This window comes from Synchiropus splendidus, chromosome 18 (genome assembly GCF_027744825.2).
Source record: "Synchiropus splendidus isolate RoL2022-P1 chromosome 18, RoL_Sspl_1.0, whole genome shotgun sequence".
Lineage (NCBI taxonomy): Eukaryota > Metazoa > Chordata > Actinopteri > Syngnathiformes > Callionymidae > Synchiropus > Synchiropus splendidus.
In genome coordinates, this window is record NC_071351.1 from 2,411,791 (window position 1) to 2,429,449 (window position 17,659).

General features: G+C 42.3%; 1 protein-coding gene across 1 annotated transcript; it reads right to left on the reverse strand.

Annotated features, from left to right (window-relative positions):
- Positions 1-453: 453 nt before the first annotated feature.
- LOC128749215 (cryptochrome-1-like) lies at positions 454-16,331 on the reverse strand. The gene is made up of 15 exons (XM_053848581.1): positions 16,161-16,331; positions 13,726-13,889; positions 9,114-9,222; positions 8,904-9,046; positions 8,641-8,825; positions 7,462-7,550; positions 7,207-7,347; positions 6,826-7,137; positions 6,601-6,752; positions 3,643-3,845; positions 3,285-3,398; positions 3,072-3,218; positions 2,857-2,937; positions 2,647-2,765; positions 454-2,525 (listed from the first exon to the last, which is right to left on the reverse strand). Exons 2-15 carry the CDS (start codon positions 13,881-13,883, stop codon positions 2,517-2,519), a joined length of 1,962 nt encoding a protein of 653 aa, XP_053704556.1. The 5' UTR covers positions 13,884-13,889; positions 16,161-16,331; the 3' UTR covers positions 454-2,516.
- Between the last annotated feature and the right edge of the window lie 1,328 nt (positions 16,332-17,659).

Consider the following 17,659-nt stretch of genomic DNA (forward strand, 5'->3'; position numbering starts at 1 on the left):
GAAGGAAAGATGTCCATTTGACCTGGTCTCTGTCGCCCCCTGTTGGGCTGTACATAGAAAGCATTCAAAGGAACGTGAATAAAAACAATAAATCATGATAATTTTACGTGTGTGTCCAACATTTCAGACCTGGGATTGTGAGTACAATTGGCAGTATTATACTATTTATTTTATATTTACAGGATGAACATTTGTTGATCCATTTTAAGGCAGAACACGCCATCCAACTGTATCTTAAGTTGCTTGTCATGTCAATGACATGGAGGCATTCGTGCTTCATCCAGTCACGAGACCACTGACTCTGAAAGAGCCTCTTGAATCTTGCTAATCTCCTGAAGTGTTCGCCAACGACACTGCAATCGAACAACATCCAGTCTATATTCCAGGCAAAACCAGGTCCTTCTCAAGCAGCAAATCATGAAATAAAAAGTTTTAAATAATGAGGGAGCCAACTTTCTTCCATGTTGTAACAAGTTTAATTTTCTGCTTTAAGCTCGATCAAGCGCAAGAAAAGCCTTCCACAACACAAAGATGGACAGAAAGAGCGTTATATTACAACGATGATGGACTGCATCGGCTGGAACCTTCAAGTCACAGAAGGGAGCACAAAAGAAGCCAAAAGAAAACTTGGATCTACGGCGCTATGAAACTAAGTTTGCGGAGAGAACATACAGAATCATAATACAGACACATTAAAACACTTCTGCGTTCCTGGCCCCTCGAGCGTGCCACCCCACCCCCCTGAAGCCGAGGACAGTACAATCACAGGTGAACAACTATTAAGTACTGTACACAGACAGAAGTCACCACAGCTCCACTGAAACCACAAATTCTCGAGAGTGTTGTGAAACCGTCTTGTCGCAGCCCCAATGTGCACAGCTCTGATGGATGCACAACTGAAAGATTACAACTGAATTCCAAAGTAAGTGCCTGCAGAGACACCGTGAATATAAAAACAATGAAATAACAGCAGTCCAGTGGAGACTCGGAAAGCGTCATATTTTCCAACCAGTTTGTCAAATGGAAACGTAGTTTATTTCTCGTCTGGTGTTACAGCGACTGACCGACAGAGGGCGCTGGAACAATCACATTGGGGCTCCGAGAGAAGACAAGTTTCCCGTTACTTGAATACACTTATGATTCGTTTTCAGCATTGTCGTGATTCTGTAGTGGGTGCATGTTAATATTTCACTTTGTAAAAAAATGGATTACAAAATCAAAGACGAAAAAAAAATCAGATATCAGTGTATTTTATTTAATCAAGTGACATCAAAATGTTTTGGGTTTTTCTTCCAAACTTGGCGAAAAAAAAGTCTATATATCAAGAGTTTTCCTTTAAATACAATGTATGCAAACATCATTGTGGGCTTAGAAGCTAAAGATGGAGATGTTATCAGGTTAACAGTACATTCTCTGGTTCAGTTCAACGGCATTCTTCTTACCAAGACGGTTGCTCTCGTGGATGTAGCTTCATGTGTGATGACATGTTGAAAATCCTTCATGTGTTCTTCTACAGAGGAATGTGGTTTGGATCAAATCCCAGCTCGCCGTCGTCTGATTTATAGTCTTTGTGTTTTTGGTTTGAGCCCCTCACCGGCTACTTGTTAGGTGTACATGATCAAACAGGAGCGTTCTGTTCCAGTAGCCTGGGTTTGGTTTCTCTTGGTTTTGGTTGTTGAACATGAAGAGTGGTAAAAAAAAAAAGGTTCAGCTCACTCTGACATAACAGAATGTTTCAGTGATGGTAGAAAACATCCTCGGACAGTTGGTGATGCAGGGGGATATGGTGGTGAAAATGTGACTTCTAAATGAAATATTGATGTTTTGTTGCAAATGCTCCGTCAGTTTGTCTGAGTAAAGACTGTCAAATGTCGTAGCTACAAAGATCAATAATGCCACAATAATAAAGGCAGTTGTACAGCCAAGGGAAACCTGATATCTCACTTGTAAACTTGTTCACCACCCTGCTTTGTGTGACTCTGTTTTAGCTGCCATCATGGATGTAGAGCTACCTTTGCAGTAAGTGTGTCGGCGAGAAGATGCTAACCTGTGTGAGCGCTGATGACAAACAGCAATGGACTAGTTTGTGGTAAAAATGTCTATTTACAACTATCCGTGACAACAGGGCGTACGTGAGACAATCAAATCAAAGCGACGGAGTGGAGTCTGATGAAATAAGTGTGTGTTTTTTGTCGCTTCATGACATTCGCCTGCTCACATTGACAACTGAGCCAGCATGGAACTCACTTGCTGGTGTCAGCATTTTTTTAAGACAATATTCTGGGCTTTTAAAAATCACATTTTCACCTTTCCATCCCGATGAGTGTATGAATGAAAAAAGGCTCCAGAACAGTTTGAGATATGACGGAGGAGTAGGAGGGGAAGCATGAGGGAGAGGAGGAGGAGGACGAGGAGGCAGCCCTGTCTGCGTGTGTGTTTGGAGGACAGGCAATGATGCTGCGTTTTCCTCTCTGCTGGTTTGATGGCGATGTGAGTTAAGAAAGTCTCCTCTTTCTTTAGGTGGTCTGCAGGCAGACAGAAGGAGGATCTTTAAAAACTACACACTCAGAAATATTTCTACTCAACATCAACCTGAGCACTTCAGAGTATGTAATATGGTCTACTACTACACATATAATTACACACCTCAGTCTGCCGCTGCATTTTGTGCACAGAGCAGGACACGGCATCTTCCTCCCCCGATCCATGCCGCTCCGACTCACGCTCACGTTTCCCTGTGATCCCGCCTCTTGAGTGTAAGAGTCCTGCGCAGAGAGACACTCGAATTTAGGGAACTGGAGAGAAACAGTGCTACAGCGGATGCAAATGTTTCTCCACCTTCCGTGACCTCCTCACCTGGATTTTGAGGCACAGCAAACTCGTGGTAAAGCCGACTGCTGGTGATGGTCTGGCTGGCATCTGGCACTGAGTGATATCCTGCGACACAGCGGTCACATTTTTCTTATTGCGTTCAAGGTAAAGTACAACTGAAGTTACGGTGGTCACAAAAACCAACATAGATCTATGTTCTCGGATGAGCTGTGTGTTGAAACTACTGGGTCCCAGCGCACCTTGCTGTTGCTGTTGAGGCAGTGATGGTGGACGCTGTTGCTGCTGTCCAACGTTCCTGGACTCCGAATGTTCTTCACTGTCAAAGTTGAGGAGGATGCTGCCACTTCCGTTCCCTGCTGTGACAGAGGTCCCGGACACTCCTGAACCTAGGAGGTCAGCACCATCGTGATTAGCTAGTTAATACGCTCCACATTTGCACTAAATGGACTTACATTGTGAGTTGTTGCTGTTGTTGTTGTTGGTCCCTGGTTGTTGCTCTCCAGGAGAGTAGGCCATCATCCCTCCGTTTCCGTTGCCATTTGTGGATGGCACAGATGCCAGCAGTCCTACATGACAAGAATGGAGGTGTTCATTCTTTTTATTTTTCTGCAGAGTGAGGGCGGGCCACACATCGATGACAGACAGGTGTCAGGCGTACTGTTGTGTTTTGCTTAATGTGAAGTCATGGCTCAAAACGCATGGAAAAATCGCAAACTATATATACCTCTAATAATTATAAATCACTAGCGTAAAACATAAGGTTGGTCAAGTGGGCTTCACTGCATGACTCCCCCAAGGACGGTGTCTTACCGAGCCCCCTGTATCGGCTGAGTTGCTGGTAGATCTGCTTCATCCTCTCGATGTTGAGACGGCTTGCCTCTGCATGGTGAACCATGGGCTTCGGGTAGTGGACACCGATGACACACCTGGCAGCTGCCTGCACGGAGTCTGGCGCGTTCCATGGGTCGTAAATGTACTTGGCAGGGAAACCTCGGAGGACAGGTAAATATCGTCTGAAAGCACAGGGAGGATTAGATACACATGCTTGCGTAAGGGGTTTTAAAAACTCGTGGCATGAAGCGGAGAAAGACGTGTGTATCTTTGTCGTAATAATTCTAAACACATTGAGCTCTGATATAGGTTATGATGAAAAATAATGCTGGGCAAATAGTTGTTCATTTCTTGCATACATGATCTCATTCATCGATTACTTCACGTTTACAGTCAATAAGGAATTAGTTTCTTTAAAATGAAGGCACAAACAGTCACAGCACAGTATGGCTACAGTACAAAAAATTGTGAAACGAATCACTGCTCTGCAGCTCTTATGGAGTAATATACCAGCACTGACATCAGTTAAAAGTCACAGTGCAGACAAAGGAAACAACGGGCTCTGTGGTCCTGAACAACATGCGCCGCTTGTGAGCAGGCAGCCAAACCAGAAATGAGACTCCAACAATGATTAACCAGAGACATCGACATCTCAAAGAGCCGTACAACTTGCTGACGTCGCTTTTTTTTCCAGGGCTGGTCTGAATTTGCTCCATGTGACAAAGAGAGGCCACCTACCTACACTTGGTCCAATCTTACCGAGTCCAAGGAGGGGAGACAGACAGGATAGAGGAGGGGGGCAAGTGGAACTGTGGGAAGCAGCACAGTGCAGCCCTGAGCGGCAGAGAGAGGGGTGGGGCGGGGCGGTGCGGCCTTGAGGACCAACACATATGCGGCGGATGGTGCTCCGGTTGCTACGGAGATTGCCCCATTGCTAGAAAGATCACTGCCAAATGGGTTGATGTTGCTTACAGGTGTCTACTATAAGAAAGCAGAGCGCTTTTAACCCTACCCACCTGCAGCCCACCCCCCCATCCCACCCTGACCAGAGCAGGTGCATAGTGGACGAATTGCATCATCAACAGTATTGAAAAGTAAAAATAACATGTCATTAGTGGACGTCATATGTGCTTGCATGTAACGTTACTGTAAATTGTGATGAGCTTTACAATTAAATAAAAAATCAAAAGGTGAAATAAAAAGTCATTTGTTGATGACAGAAGTCTTCCAATATACCTCACAGCTCCTGGTCTGACCCTTCCACTAACCCCCCAACCTCCCTCCCACGATCAAACAGTGGTGGACTAAGAAAAGAGCTCATTCTACTCCCTCTGCCTTTCAGAGTGTAGTCGTTGTCTTTTAAGTGGTCAGCCGGCCACAGGCTCCCCTGCCGACTGTCCCATCTCACAGCCGCAGCAACACTATTAAGGCGGGAAAACATGGAGGTCCGCTCATTTCAACAAAAGTGACCACAACCCTTTCCTCTGAAGATGAGAAGCCTGCCAGTAAGTGTTCACTGAGGAAAGTGGTGAGTGGGGAGTTTCCAGTCCATCTATGTAGAAGCTACACAAACATGGTGCAAAAGGATCCACATTAAAATACACAAGAAGTTCCATTCCAAATCTACGTAATGGGGCGCAAAAGCTTGTTGGAAAACTTCAGATGATTGGTTTCATGTCATGAATGGTGCGTAAGTGTCTAAACCAACCACTCTCCCAGGAGCACCTACAACAGCAGCTCTACATTTCTTAAACAGAGCACCACTGAGCATTTCAGGAAAGGTCAGACGAGGGGCTTTGGTCAGCGCTTCAGCAAAGATCTGTGAGTGAGAAACATGGCCGTCCTGCAGCTGGCCATCTTCTCACTACCTTCCAAGAAATGCTTCATAGTCCTCTATCCAATGAATGCAGAGAAGGCACGACGTTTTCCCTTCAAAGTGGTTGGAGTCCCTTTTGACGAAATGAGAAGCGACCGAATGACCAACCTGCCTTAAGGGTGCTGCTGGATAGTGAGCAAAGACCCGTCCATCAGGGGTGCACAAGTACAGTACAAGATCGACCACAAATTCTCACCACGGCACTCTAATTCCATCCAAGGCAGCCCTGGCTATCAGCACTAGCTGCACCTGGCCGGAGGTGTGAGAATGGCCAATCAACTTAAAAGCAATCAGCTACAATCTAAGAAGGAGAGAGGGATAGCTGAACTCTCTCCAAGGTCCCCTGAAAACAAATGAGCCAAAACAAAGACACATAGCCACATCCAAAGAAAGTGAAGAAGTAATCTAAGCCATTTGAGGGAAAAGAAAAAAAAAACTGGAGACAAATGTTCAGCAGAAACTACACAAACACCCGTGTACACAGTCACCAGACATTCCCAAAGTCACTGAAAACTGAGCACTGGATACTAACAGAAGACAAGACTAGTTGTAAACACTTCACATAGAAGTATAACATAAAGCACACGGACGCTTGAAAATAAGTGGCGAGATGTGTATCCTCTTTTTGACTTACCAAGAGATCAGGGAGTCCCATTTGTCCCTCTCCCTATCTTCTCGTTACTCCCTCGAAATGGTTGTGTGTGGGGTTTTGTGTTATGGGGTCATTAATATCTGTTAAGACATCTCAACATCTGCTTTGATTCTCTTTAGGAATATGGAATTTCATCAGTGCACATAGCATTGAAGTGTTACTATGACAGCATACGGTCAAGAAGCTGAGGTGACATCTATGGCTAAACTACGGTGCTCCGAATGCCTTTTTGGATTTGTCACACAGATTTAAACCAGAATGCCTGGGCATTTGTTTGATCTCTAAAAGCTACTGCGGGGTTCCATGGCTGCCTGAGTGTGTGTCGTGCAGAGAGACAGAAGGAGGAAGGGTGCCATCCAGCGGGGGTCAGCAGTTGGCACCAATAGTCGATGCCAAGAAAGGAACCCACCTAATGAAGTCCCCGTTGGGGTCGGTCCGTCTGCCGAAGCCCACGGGGCAGTAGCAGTGGAAAAACTGCTGGAAAAATGAACTGCAAGACAGCCACATCCAGCTGCCTGCATTCACGCTCCAGTCAGCGTCTAGAAGCAACTCTTCAAAAACCTGCGGTGCCGCAATGAAATCACGTTAGATCGACACAGCTTAAGGCGCAGACTAGCGACAGGAAATGACTCACTTTCATCCCCTCCTCCCAGCTGATCCACAAGTCCCCTCTCGTGAGGAAGCAGGCTACCGCATGTCGGGCCAGGTGATGGATCCAGCCCTCCTGCCTAAGCTGGGTCATGATAGCGTCGATCCAAGGAAAGCCCGTCTTGGCCTCAGCCCACTTTGCAAGTGCTTCAGGATTTTTGTCCCAAGGGATGCGAACACAAATGGGGTTTCCCTCCATCTTATCAAACCGTGGGTTGTTGGTCGCGGCAGTGTAGAAAAACTCTCTCCAGAGTAACTGGCCATAAAGGGAGAGTGGAGGGGAGCTGTTCTTTTTCACCTAAAAATGAACAACAGTATGTAAGTACACTGATATTCCGACACATATACTGAGTTGTAGTCAGCTCACCTTGCGGTAGAGGTCCGTGAGCTTGAAGTAAAAAAGGCGGCAAGACAGGCAGCCGAAGCGCAGGTAGGGGCTGAGGCCGGTGGGGCTGGCCAATAGGGAGTTTGCATTCATTCTGGGACGCTCAAAATTGGCCACCCATGCCTGAAGGAGAAAGACCAGAGAACCTCTTTAATAAATGTGATCACAAAAGTGGTGACAATACTATAAAATGTGGAGAAAAACACATTTATCAATACAAGAAAATTCACTACCGACCTTCCTCTCTAGATGGCGCTCAATTCTGGTCAATGCCTCAGTCTCTCCTCCCGGCCACACTGCTGAAGGCAGTCCCTCAATGTCAAAGCCTACAAATGTTTAGCTCATATAAGTTTCCAATGCAAGTAAAAAAGCATCACATAACAAGCTTGCAGAATAGAGAAGAAAATTTTGTGTGACCTTTCTGACCTCTCTCTACAATTGTACAGCCTGCGAGGCCAACAAGATACAGCAAAAACAAACGGGCTCTACACTCATAAACATTCATGTACAGGATCCTCAGTGGTGCACTGCTCTGTTGCCTAGTAACTATGCAAGTGGCGCTGCCTACTGGCCTCGTCTTTTGAAGGATATTTCAGAGGGTACCATCGGCCCCAGAAAAAGTTTCAGGAAGCACTGAAATAGATCAACATAGAAAAGCAGATGGCGTCAGGACTTCAGCAGCGAGAATGGGCAGATCTATGAATGGGAATCAGACAGATGGTAAGAGGGTTACCATGTCACGTGGCACGTTGAGGACAAATTAACAGCTTGAGTGGGATAAATCATGACTGGGAGAAGCCTAAAAAGGAGCTGGTATTTAAGGCTTCATACCTTTAACATCTAATCAAACTGAACACACATAACAGGTGTCAGCAGCAGATGGTGACAGAATGTCCTCGACACTGAACAGAAACCTGTCGCCAGGTTTCACAGGATTGAAAGAACTCCTTCAGTGTACATAGAATTTTATTCATCATTTTTCTTGGTTTGAATGAATAAGCCAGGATGATTGTCATTATATCGTCTTAAGTCAATTCATTTGTTTACCAATAACAAAGAGACTTGAATTTCTGAGATCATCACATGCAGGAAGGAAGGATATTGAAAACTGCTCATTAAAAACTCTTTAGGAAAGTGCCCTTTGACCGTAAATAAGCACTAAATGAGGCTCAAAGACTGCTTCACCCAGTGTAGACTGCCCTAATTCTTAGTTTCTCAGGAATGAAAATAAGCATCTAAGCATTGTCCAAATGGATATAATTCCTCTGCATGTCAATAACGTGCCAGACAGCAATGAACCTTTTACGGTCCACACTGTTGAAGACTGTAGTTGGAGGATACGGTGGGTACAGTGAACCTTTGTCTCAATTTTAACCAGGTGTTTTATTGGTGAAATTGTGCACTAAGTTGACTCACCAAGCTCCTCCAGTGACGGTACCCCGTACTTGTCTCCATGGTCGTCAGAGACGGGTGTAACACAGCGACCCATTGAGCTACCAGATAGGGTCTCCTCAGGCATCTCAGGTGGATCCATTCGACTGATCAAGGTCTGGAAACGCTTATACGTCAGAGGAGGCTGGCCACCATTCAGCTCAATGATCCTAGAGGGGGCACCGATCTCATTCATTATCAGACCTTTTATGCATGATAAAAACAGATGCACAGCCGATCTTTCTTACTTGTCCAGGTCATAGAGGGTGTGCGATATCTTGACGATGACCTCCACTCCAGCTTCCATGGCCAGTTTTTTGATGGCAGCATCCCTTTCCTTACCAAACGGCTCTGAATCGTACTCAAACGTCAGTCGAGATATTTTCCACTCCTGAAAGCAAGTTCAAAACTTAGCACCTTAAACTTCATTTTACTTGTCTTATGTTGAGCACATTGACCTTAAAGAGTCGTGGGAACACGTTGGCTGGTTGGCCCCTGATGACAAAAAGGCGGGAGTTGAGCTTCCGAAGGTTGGCGTCCAGATCTTCCAGACATTGGAGGAGAAACCTAGGAAAAAAAAGTTGGAACAATGATCTACCAATGCTATGAGAATTCACAGGACAACTTGCACAGCATATTATTATACATTTGTTTATTCATTTGACAGTTTCACCACCAGTATTTGCTGAGGTGAAGATCCAATTTAACACAATGTGAAGGTGATCATGTCTAATTTATTGTTTCAGCACTTTCAAGGCAAAGAAAAACAGATAATTGTGAAATAAATGAATTAATCAAACTCAACTTTGACATTGCAAAGAATATGAAGTATGTTACAACATACTGGACTACCGCTCTGTTGGCAATAGCCTAGTTGGGATTGGGAGCAAATGGAGCTTTGCCTGGGAGGAAGTCCAGCCCTTGTTTATTGATTAACTTAACCCATGCTAGGCGCGAGGCAGCAGTAGCGAGGAGACGTCGCCTGTCTGCCGTGCACATGTGACTCTAATAGGCTACAGGCTTGCCGTATTGGGTTGACCCCAATCACTGAAAAAACACAAGGCATCTAGGAGACTTAACCACTCACCTGTGAAGTGGTTTTCATCAATTTGTCGCATGAATCCATGAAAACTGTTCATACGAAATTATGTTAACATCATTGGATTCAAATTTCTTCTCACGCCAAACTAGTTTCTCTTCATATAAAATCTTGACAAGCCAGTTACCAAAATATTTTACATTCGTTCTTGACTTTCTATAGGAGTGTGCTCTAGCGAACCGTAATAAAGAAGTTATGTACTTTCAACTATTAATAATGTACTGTACACATTAAAAAATAGATACACACAATACCTATGCATTGTTATCCATCATTTAAATTGCAAAAAAGTAGGAATCTAATGTACTCATGGGAAATTATGAAGGAAGTAGAAGCCGGCTCATCTGCCCTCTGCAGTAATGGCAGTGCAAGCGCAGATCCTTATATAACTGACGACCTACATTTGCTGGAATAGACACTTCATTTCAGCCTCACCACAAGCACAATCCCTTAGCCCAGTGACCTCTTTTCTGTCTGCGCACACTCACACACATCCACACATGAGAAACAACACTCATTCATTCATAAGGTGAAACTTCTCTGACAGAACAAAGCAAAAACATGAAGTGAAATAGTCTTGTTTTTTCATGCAATAAACATGCAACCTTAAGCCAAAGATATCAAAATGTTTGAAAGAGGGCCAGTTATCTTCAGGCTGACAATACTCATGTATATGTAAATACTATGTGTTAAAATTAAGAGGATAATCTGTTTTATTCATAGGATTACTGGTCACTGTACATATTTTCACTCTGACCTCTGGTACAGTTCAGTATAAGAGGGAAGCCTCATGACGTGGCATTAACTCTACTTGTTCAATTGTTTGTATGCACTATTAATTTTTAAATTCAACAGAGTATTAACCAGAACTGCAGACACTGTCAAACTTGACTGCAGAGATTAGGTGCTGGTAAATACATTTATATGTCCTGTATTTTGTCACACCATAGTACCCCAGAATAAAGCCCAAAACCATACTGACTGGAAGAGAAGATAAATCATTAGATATATGTCACAGGAAAAAAAGTTGAAAAGAACATAGTGCAAGGACTCATTCAGTCCTGTTGGGACTGCTAAAGATAACATAAATAAAATCTTAACTCTTGTCAAATAGACACAGAATTAACAAAAGGAGGTTAATGAAATGAAGGAAATTCCATCAACAAAACTACTCTGCTTTTTAATTCAGTAATTTTATATCTTAAAATAGATATTATTTGCGTAATATATTTGTGGTTTCACAGACATGCCAACGATAAAATAAATAGAAAAGTACTGAGTTTTATGCTAAATTTTATTTTCATAATAAAATGATCCAAAAGTAACCCTCATATGGGTCATGGACATGGACAGTCAGGATAAAAATGAGAAAGGAAACAACTTTTGGCCACAGCCTTTCCTCAAATCCTCAGAGGCAACATTAACATGTTGATCTGGTAAGCAGTTATAAAACCAGTATTCCACCATTGCGTTTTATCTGCGCTTTTGAGTGTGAATTAGCGTGTATCCGTCAGATGACTGGCCACGCGAGAAAGCCTCGGAACAAGTAGGTCACAATCACACAACCACTGACAATTTTCATGCACTGGCACACTGACCCACATCACATTCTCAGAATTTTGAGTGGACAATAAAAAAACAAACTATTGATCTTCTCCATCTACTTCGTAACCATGGAGCGCATCTTTCATAACCTAGCAATATGTGAGCAAGCTAAAGCTCGGACTGTGAGTTCAGGTTATGATATGCGAGCTGATTTTCCATCAAGGAACAACTTGACAATTAAGTGGAAAAAAACTATATTCTTATTTATTCATGTAGCCTCTTATGTAGCAGTTATTATGAGAATATAAGGACAGTGTTTCCCCCGCAAAGGGAAAAAGATCATCGCAGCACGTGGCTAGAATGTAACCGTGGTGGTTGGTGCATTTTGTCGGCACCATTGAAATACAGATTGTCTTACATTAAACATGTGCTGTTGTGAAAGACAAGTGTACACAAGATAAGAGCAGAACTGATTTTGGAAGACAGTGTATGCGATATATTTAAAATATACGTCTGAACGGCATCTGTCGCATGAAAGACAGCCAGCCAGTCAGCAGTTGAAGAGATTCCCATACATTTCAATGGAGGGACAAATCCTCGAGTAATAAAAAACAATCTTAGGCTTTATGTCAATTATCTTGACATAAAGACAAGTGATTGTATAGTCAGGATACAAAGTCATTAGAATAATATTTTACTATATTTTACATATCTAACTTTTTAAATACTGACTATGAAATCTTTGATAAGAATTACTTAAATCATCTCAAAACATGCTAATGATCACATTATTCTGTAGTCCTGACCTAATTGTTTTGCACTGACCTTGTTTAGAAGCATTATTAAACATTGATCAAATTAATTTTGGCATGAAACATGGCAGGCCTTTTATGACCAACTCCAAATAATTGTGCCAATGTACTTGCGCCTCATATTCAAGGTTTTTTTTGGCGAGTAGCACTGGGATGGAAAAAGATTTCACGGGAAACTCAGAAATACCACGTTTCACAGTCAAGTTTGAAATACCTACAATGTGTGTCTTATTAGTCACCTTGCGTGATGAACAAGTGTGAATACAAACATCAACCTGGCACTGTTTTAATGAGATTCCCGTTAGTGCTGGCCTTCTAACGAGAGCGGCTAACACTCACACGATGCACCTGGTTTAAGACAGCAATACCAAAGCCAATAGGCTGACAGTCTGCAAGGTCCAGACAAGCAGGTGTCATGGCAGCTGGACGGATTGCAATGCTGATCTGACTGTAGCTGAGCTATTACTGCAGCCGACATATGCTTTGTGTGGTGGGAAGTGAAGCTAAAAACGGTGAGGTGGAGCGGAGAATACTTTTGCTGAGTTAACACAAACACCTCTTGTGCATCACAGATGTACAAGAAGTGCCCACTTCAAAACAAAAAGAAAAGAACGATGTCAGCTGTGCATGTTGTTCCCTCTAATTGCAGGGTGGTGATTTTGTCTTTGTGATATGATGATTCAGCCAAGTCAAAGAGATTGTTCTTTATGCAATAACCCAACCAGTATGACCTGTTTATTCCCCACAGAACACCTACATCTAAAATAAATAAAAAAATAATATAAATAATTATATATATATATATATATATATAGAGAGAGAGAGAGAGATAGAGAGAGAGAGAGAGAGAGAGAGAGAGAGAGAGAGGTGTGAACATGAGGCAAATAGGCGTAAAGGGCAGCAGCCCCTCATGTGGTTCAGCAATCCTGTGAAACATACATCACTTTGGATAGGCAGCCAAATAGCAGTGACATGATTGGAAGCACTTGACAGTATGAGTGGATTTAAGTCAACCCTTCGAATTTGACAGCCTCATATAAGAACAACATTGAGATGAAAAACAGAGAACTACTGACATCAGGCTGATTGATTTGGGAACTGCAACACAAACCCGATTCTCCTTTCAGAATGCATCTCCATTTGACAGACAATTGGTGGATCAGACCATTAGTACTGTGGACCTGAATTGCACATCATTAAACAAATGTGAAGTGTGCTGGAGACAAATTCCCTCCAGCAAAACAATTTCCAGCACAAAAAACAGCAAAGAGGTAAACACTGTGGTTGGATAGTCATCATGTTTCATTCACTTTTTTATTCACTCAAATACCCTGAGGTGAGTTGCACTAACCCAATTTCCCACACGTCTCTGTGACAAATGATAAGTTGAAATACATTTCCAGATGATAGCAGTGTAAGGCATCAGCTGCAGCATAAATTATTAACCAATGTATGAATATGTTACGCTCATGGTTGGCCAGAAGTTAGCTCAACACAGTTGGATGCTTCAGGTGATGCACCTCACCTGCCGTGGCTGGCAGTGGATCATTGCCTGAGTTGAGTCAGTTGGAGTTTGCATTCAGAAGTTCATGCATCGGGAGAAGCAGATCTTACCTCCACCTGTTGACCCCGACATTTGAAGAGCCAGCAAACCACGGGTCCAGGAAGTATACACAGCGAACTGTGCCAGCCCCCCGAATCGCCTCCCGCAGCGCTGGATTGTCATGGAGACGGAGTCCCTTACGGAACCAATGGATGGAATTTGGGGCCATATTTATCTGCCAGAGAAAAAAAAGGAAAATTGTGACTATTTGACTATTATCAAATTATATCTAAGTATTTTCGAGCAAAACCACATGCGCCACAAATATGTTGGTGAGGGTCACAATGGTGATTGATGCTCAATAACTGTCTCCTTTTAATTGCCCAAGTGATCAATAACATTTTGCACATCGAAAATCGTGTGACACTAATAGGGAATGGGCTGACAAGTTAATTTAATTTGCTTGTGTCCAAATTTCACCCATTTTCATTTCAGCAACTGATGTGATGCTCAACTTTGCTTGAGTGTATTTTAACAAACACCCCTTTGTTCTTTTTTTTTTTTTTTCTTCAGACCTTCTTTTGGCGGGGACACATCTTCTGCTCATCTATGATCTGGCAATAGGACTGCCAAAAAATGAGAGCAGGACGCCTCCTTCTCATGGCCCACACAAAGGATTTCACAGCATTGAAGACTTGAGAGAAGTAAATGAGGACTAGCAAGAGCCTGGAGAGTGGGCAGAAGCCTTGGAAGCTACACAACAACACAAACGTCAAACAAAGAAATAATCTAAACCTACTTGATTAAGATGTCAATTTATGAAGTAGTTGTCTGTAAATTATGAGTGGATGGATTTTTGGAGGGCAGATTCGGGAGCGTGAGACGCTACACGGTGCCCTCTAGTGGACGAATAACAACCCAGCATTTATTTCAAGTCTCACAACGATGCTTCTCATAACATGTTGCTTTATGAGCACACACAGCTCATCAACATAAATAGTCATGAAAACTTTGAAACACAAACAATAATAATCATGCAACAAGCAGACAATTTCCCCAAAAAAGAAATGAACAAGAACAGCAGCATTTATTTCTAATTTCATCAAGGACACATACTAACATCGATTACGTGACTTCTCGCCTCTTTCGTGGGTTTCCTTTAGAAAGTGTGTCAGTGTGACCTGTGTCTGACCAATGTGACCTGTGTCTCTGGTGATGAGTTGGACGAAGAATCTTGCAAGATCCCTGGTCGAGATCATTTAGATCATTTCTTTTTTGAGGGATGAAATTCCAATTCCGTAAGAGAATGATTTGTTTTCCAATATTACCAACATCTTTAACTTGACATTAATACTGGATCCAATTCACATCATTTTTCTTTAAGGTGCCTTTGACCTTCATTAAGGCTTCTTTTTTCTCACGCCCTCTGAGTTTTGCTTTGACACAACAATCATTGTATGTGATGAGGCCCATCAAATGCCCACACTAGCACTCGATGGATTAAGCAGTCAGACGTGCACACATGCACCTTGCATTTTGGAACACATTTGGAGTACCACAGTTTCACAAAAACAGATACAGCAACAAATGAATGTTAATGCTGTACACATTTCTCACAGCCTCCCTAAACCACAAGTATAATGCATCTAATTAATGAGTTAAACCAACACATGAAATAACCCTCATCGACTACTTTTGATTTATTATCGTCCTCCCACCTATTAATCATCCCCATATGTCAGTCTTTCATTAAAAGGAAAAGTAATGGGGCCACAGTCCATTTCATTCATAAAAACATTGAAGCTCATTCAAACGCCAACACATGCTCAGTCTGTTCCTGCAAATGAGATATGGCAAAAATAATGTCACACTTGTTTAGCGTTGTTAGACCAGGCACAAATAATCTAAAAAATATGTGTATCAACTTTATTTGAGGACAATAAACATGTGTTGGAATACATTTCAATGTCATCAACACATCATTTCTTGATTCATTATACTTGACCTAACCCCAGATTTGGGTGATATTTGCATTTCCAGAGAATGTTTAAACATCCAAATGTTGGCTATAGTTAGGCTAAAATATGAAAACAGTAATTACTGAAAAAAAATGAACTACCCAGGAAATTATTATTGTTATTCTTAATTTAAAATGCTGAATGTATTTTATTAAAATCATCAAACTGCATTAAAAAAGTTCCAGTGAGTTCTCAAAATGGAAATTAGGTCACGCCGTTCCTCAGTGAATGGTGGTGAACACACACTGTACCCCGCCAATAAACACTACCCAAATGTGTAACTACAATGCAGAATTATTGTGTAAGGCACAGCGAGTTGTTTAAAACGCAGTATTAAAAGATAAGTCAGATGAAGTCCAAGTGTACGTCCAAGGAAACAACATCAAAACGGGGTCACCAGAGTGATCCTTATGTAACGAGTGGCGCTGTTTTTCTATTCTATAGCCTCTTCACTTACTCTCCAAACCCAACAAAACATGCCGTCTTACCTTGCGCTGGCTCCCCGGGGGTAATATTTATGTCAAGCCCAAAGACAGAAGCATTTCTTCCCTTGGTTTTGAGGTGCAGGGGTGTCCTGTGTGTCAGCCTACTGCCTGGAGTCAACCTACTTGTCTCCCTCTGGCCTCACTCTACCTGATGCCGCACTAGTTGGTTTCATAAGAGTTTCACTCACTGCGCATGCTTGGCCCCAATTCCACACTCTTGTGCTGCATTAAGGGACCAAACAAGGAAACGGAAATCGCTTCGTCCCACCTCATACAGTTTGTGAGCGGCAAATATATTCGGACATTCGTTGCATGATAAAATTAGAAGGAATGATGAATGGAGCATGATGGCATTACAAACGATATCGTATTTAATTATTTCATCAATTTACGTCAATATTCTCAGAGTTGTTCTGTTCGTTGTATTTTTTATCTTTGCGGGATTGTTTTTATGTTGAATTTGGTCTTAAATGACTTGGCTATTGAGTTATGGCGTCGCCTATGGCGTATCTAGACGTAAAGATTAAATGTAAAACGGAAATTAGATGAAAAAGCTTGGAGAGCTATTTTATCCAACTCCCTACAAACGCACCATTAACGTGAAACCCGGCGAGCTTGAAATAAATCGTTTCAATTGGTCAGTTGGTGGACACGTGTGCTTTGCCGAGTCACGTTTAAGAGGCATGGAAAGGCGGAAGTTCATTCACACAACAGATCGGCATGTGTTCTGTGCAGTGCACAGCGATGTACACGGCGGTCGTCGTCAATCACGCATATTAGAGCATCGAAGTGAGAGCGTATTATTGTTTTTACATACTCCTGAATGCTTATATATAAATAGATAATTACGCGGAATTTAGCGTCACCTTAATACGAATGTTTCACTGTGACATTGGGCTGCATAGAAATCATTCATTTTCATTTTTATGATTTAAATTAATAAGTAATGGTGTGTGTTTCGTTGACCTCAGTCTACCAACAGACCAGTGATATTTATTAGTGACTTATTGAAATTAATAATGCATAAATACATCCATCTAATAATCATAAAGATGTATATTTTGCCTCCGGAAATATAGTTTTACACAAGTTCTTCTTACTAATCCTCTTCAAACTTCAGTTTACATCCATAATGCCTGATGAGAAAAAATTGTGACAAATGTCAAATCATTCTGACTTGATCATGGTCTCTTATGTTAAGTTATCGGACAGTAAAAAGGAAACTTATATCACAGAGGGCAAAGGCGACTTACTTATCAGAAAGCCTTGATTTAGATGGGAGAGCACAGTCACAGGTAGAAAGGAATAGATAGAAATGTACTACACTACTGTCCCAAGCACAGTCCTCAGGTTTGCTGGCCCTTTGACCTTCATAAAGTCAAACAAGTGGAGAACAAATGGACTAGACTTTTTTTCAGGGTTAAATTAAGGAGTCGCAGGTGGTAGATGATGTATTTTATCTGTTTGTGATGTCACACCATCCAGTTGAAAATGTCAAGGAT

Bases quoted from the DNA above. Each gene is read 5' to 3' on its own strand.
- LOC128749215 (XM_053848581.1), bottom strand. From the start codon at position 13,883: ATGGCCCCAAATTCCATCCATTGGTTCCGTAAGGGACTCCGTCTCCAT. The intron at 3,846-6,600 runs GTGGGTTCCTTT...CTGTGCTTTCAG, and splicing joins CCCAACGGGGACTTCATTAG to ACGATATTTACCTGTCCTCC. The intron at 2,766-2,856 runs GTGAGGAGGTCA...CTCTCTGCGCAG, and splicing joins TGCTGTGCCTCAAAATCCAG to GACTCTTACACTCAAGAGGC.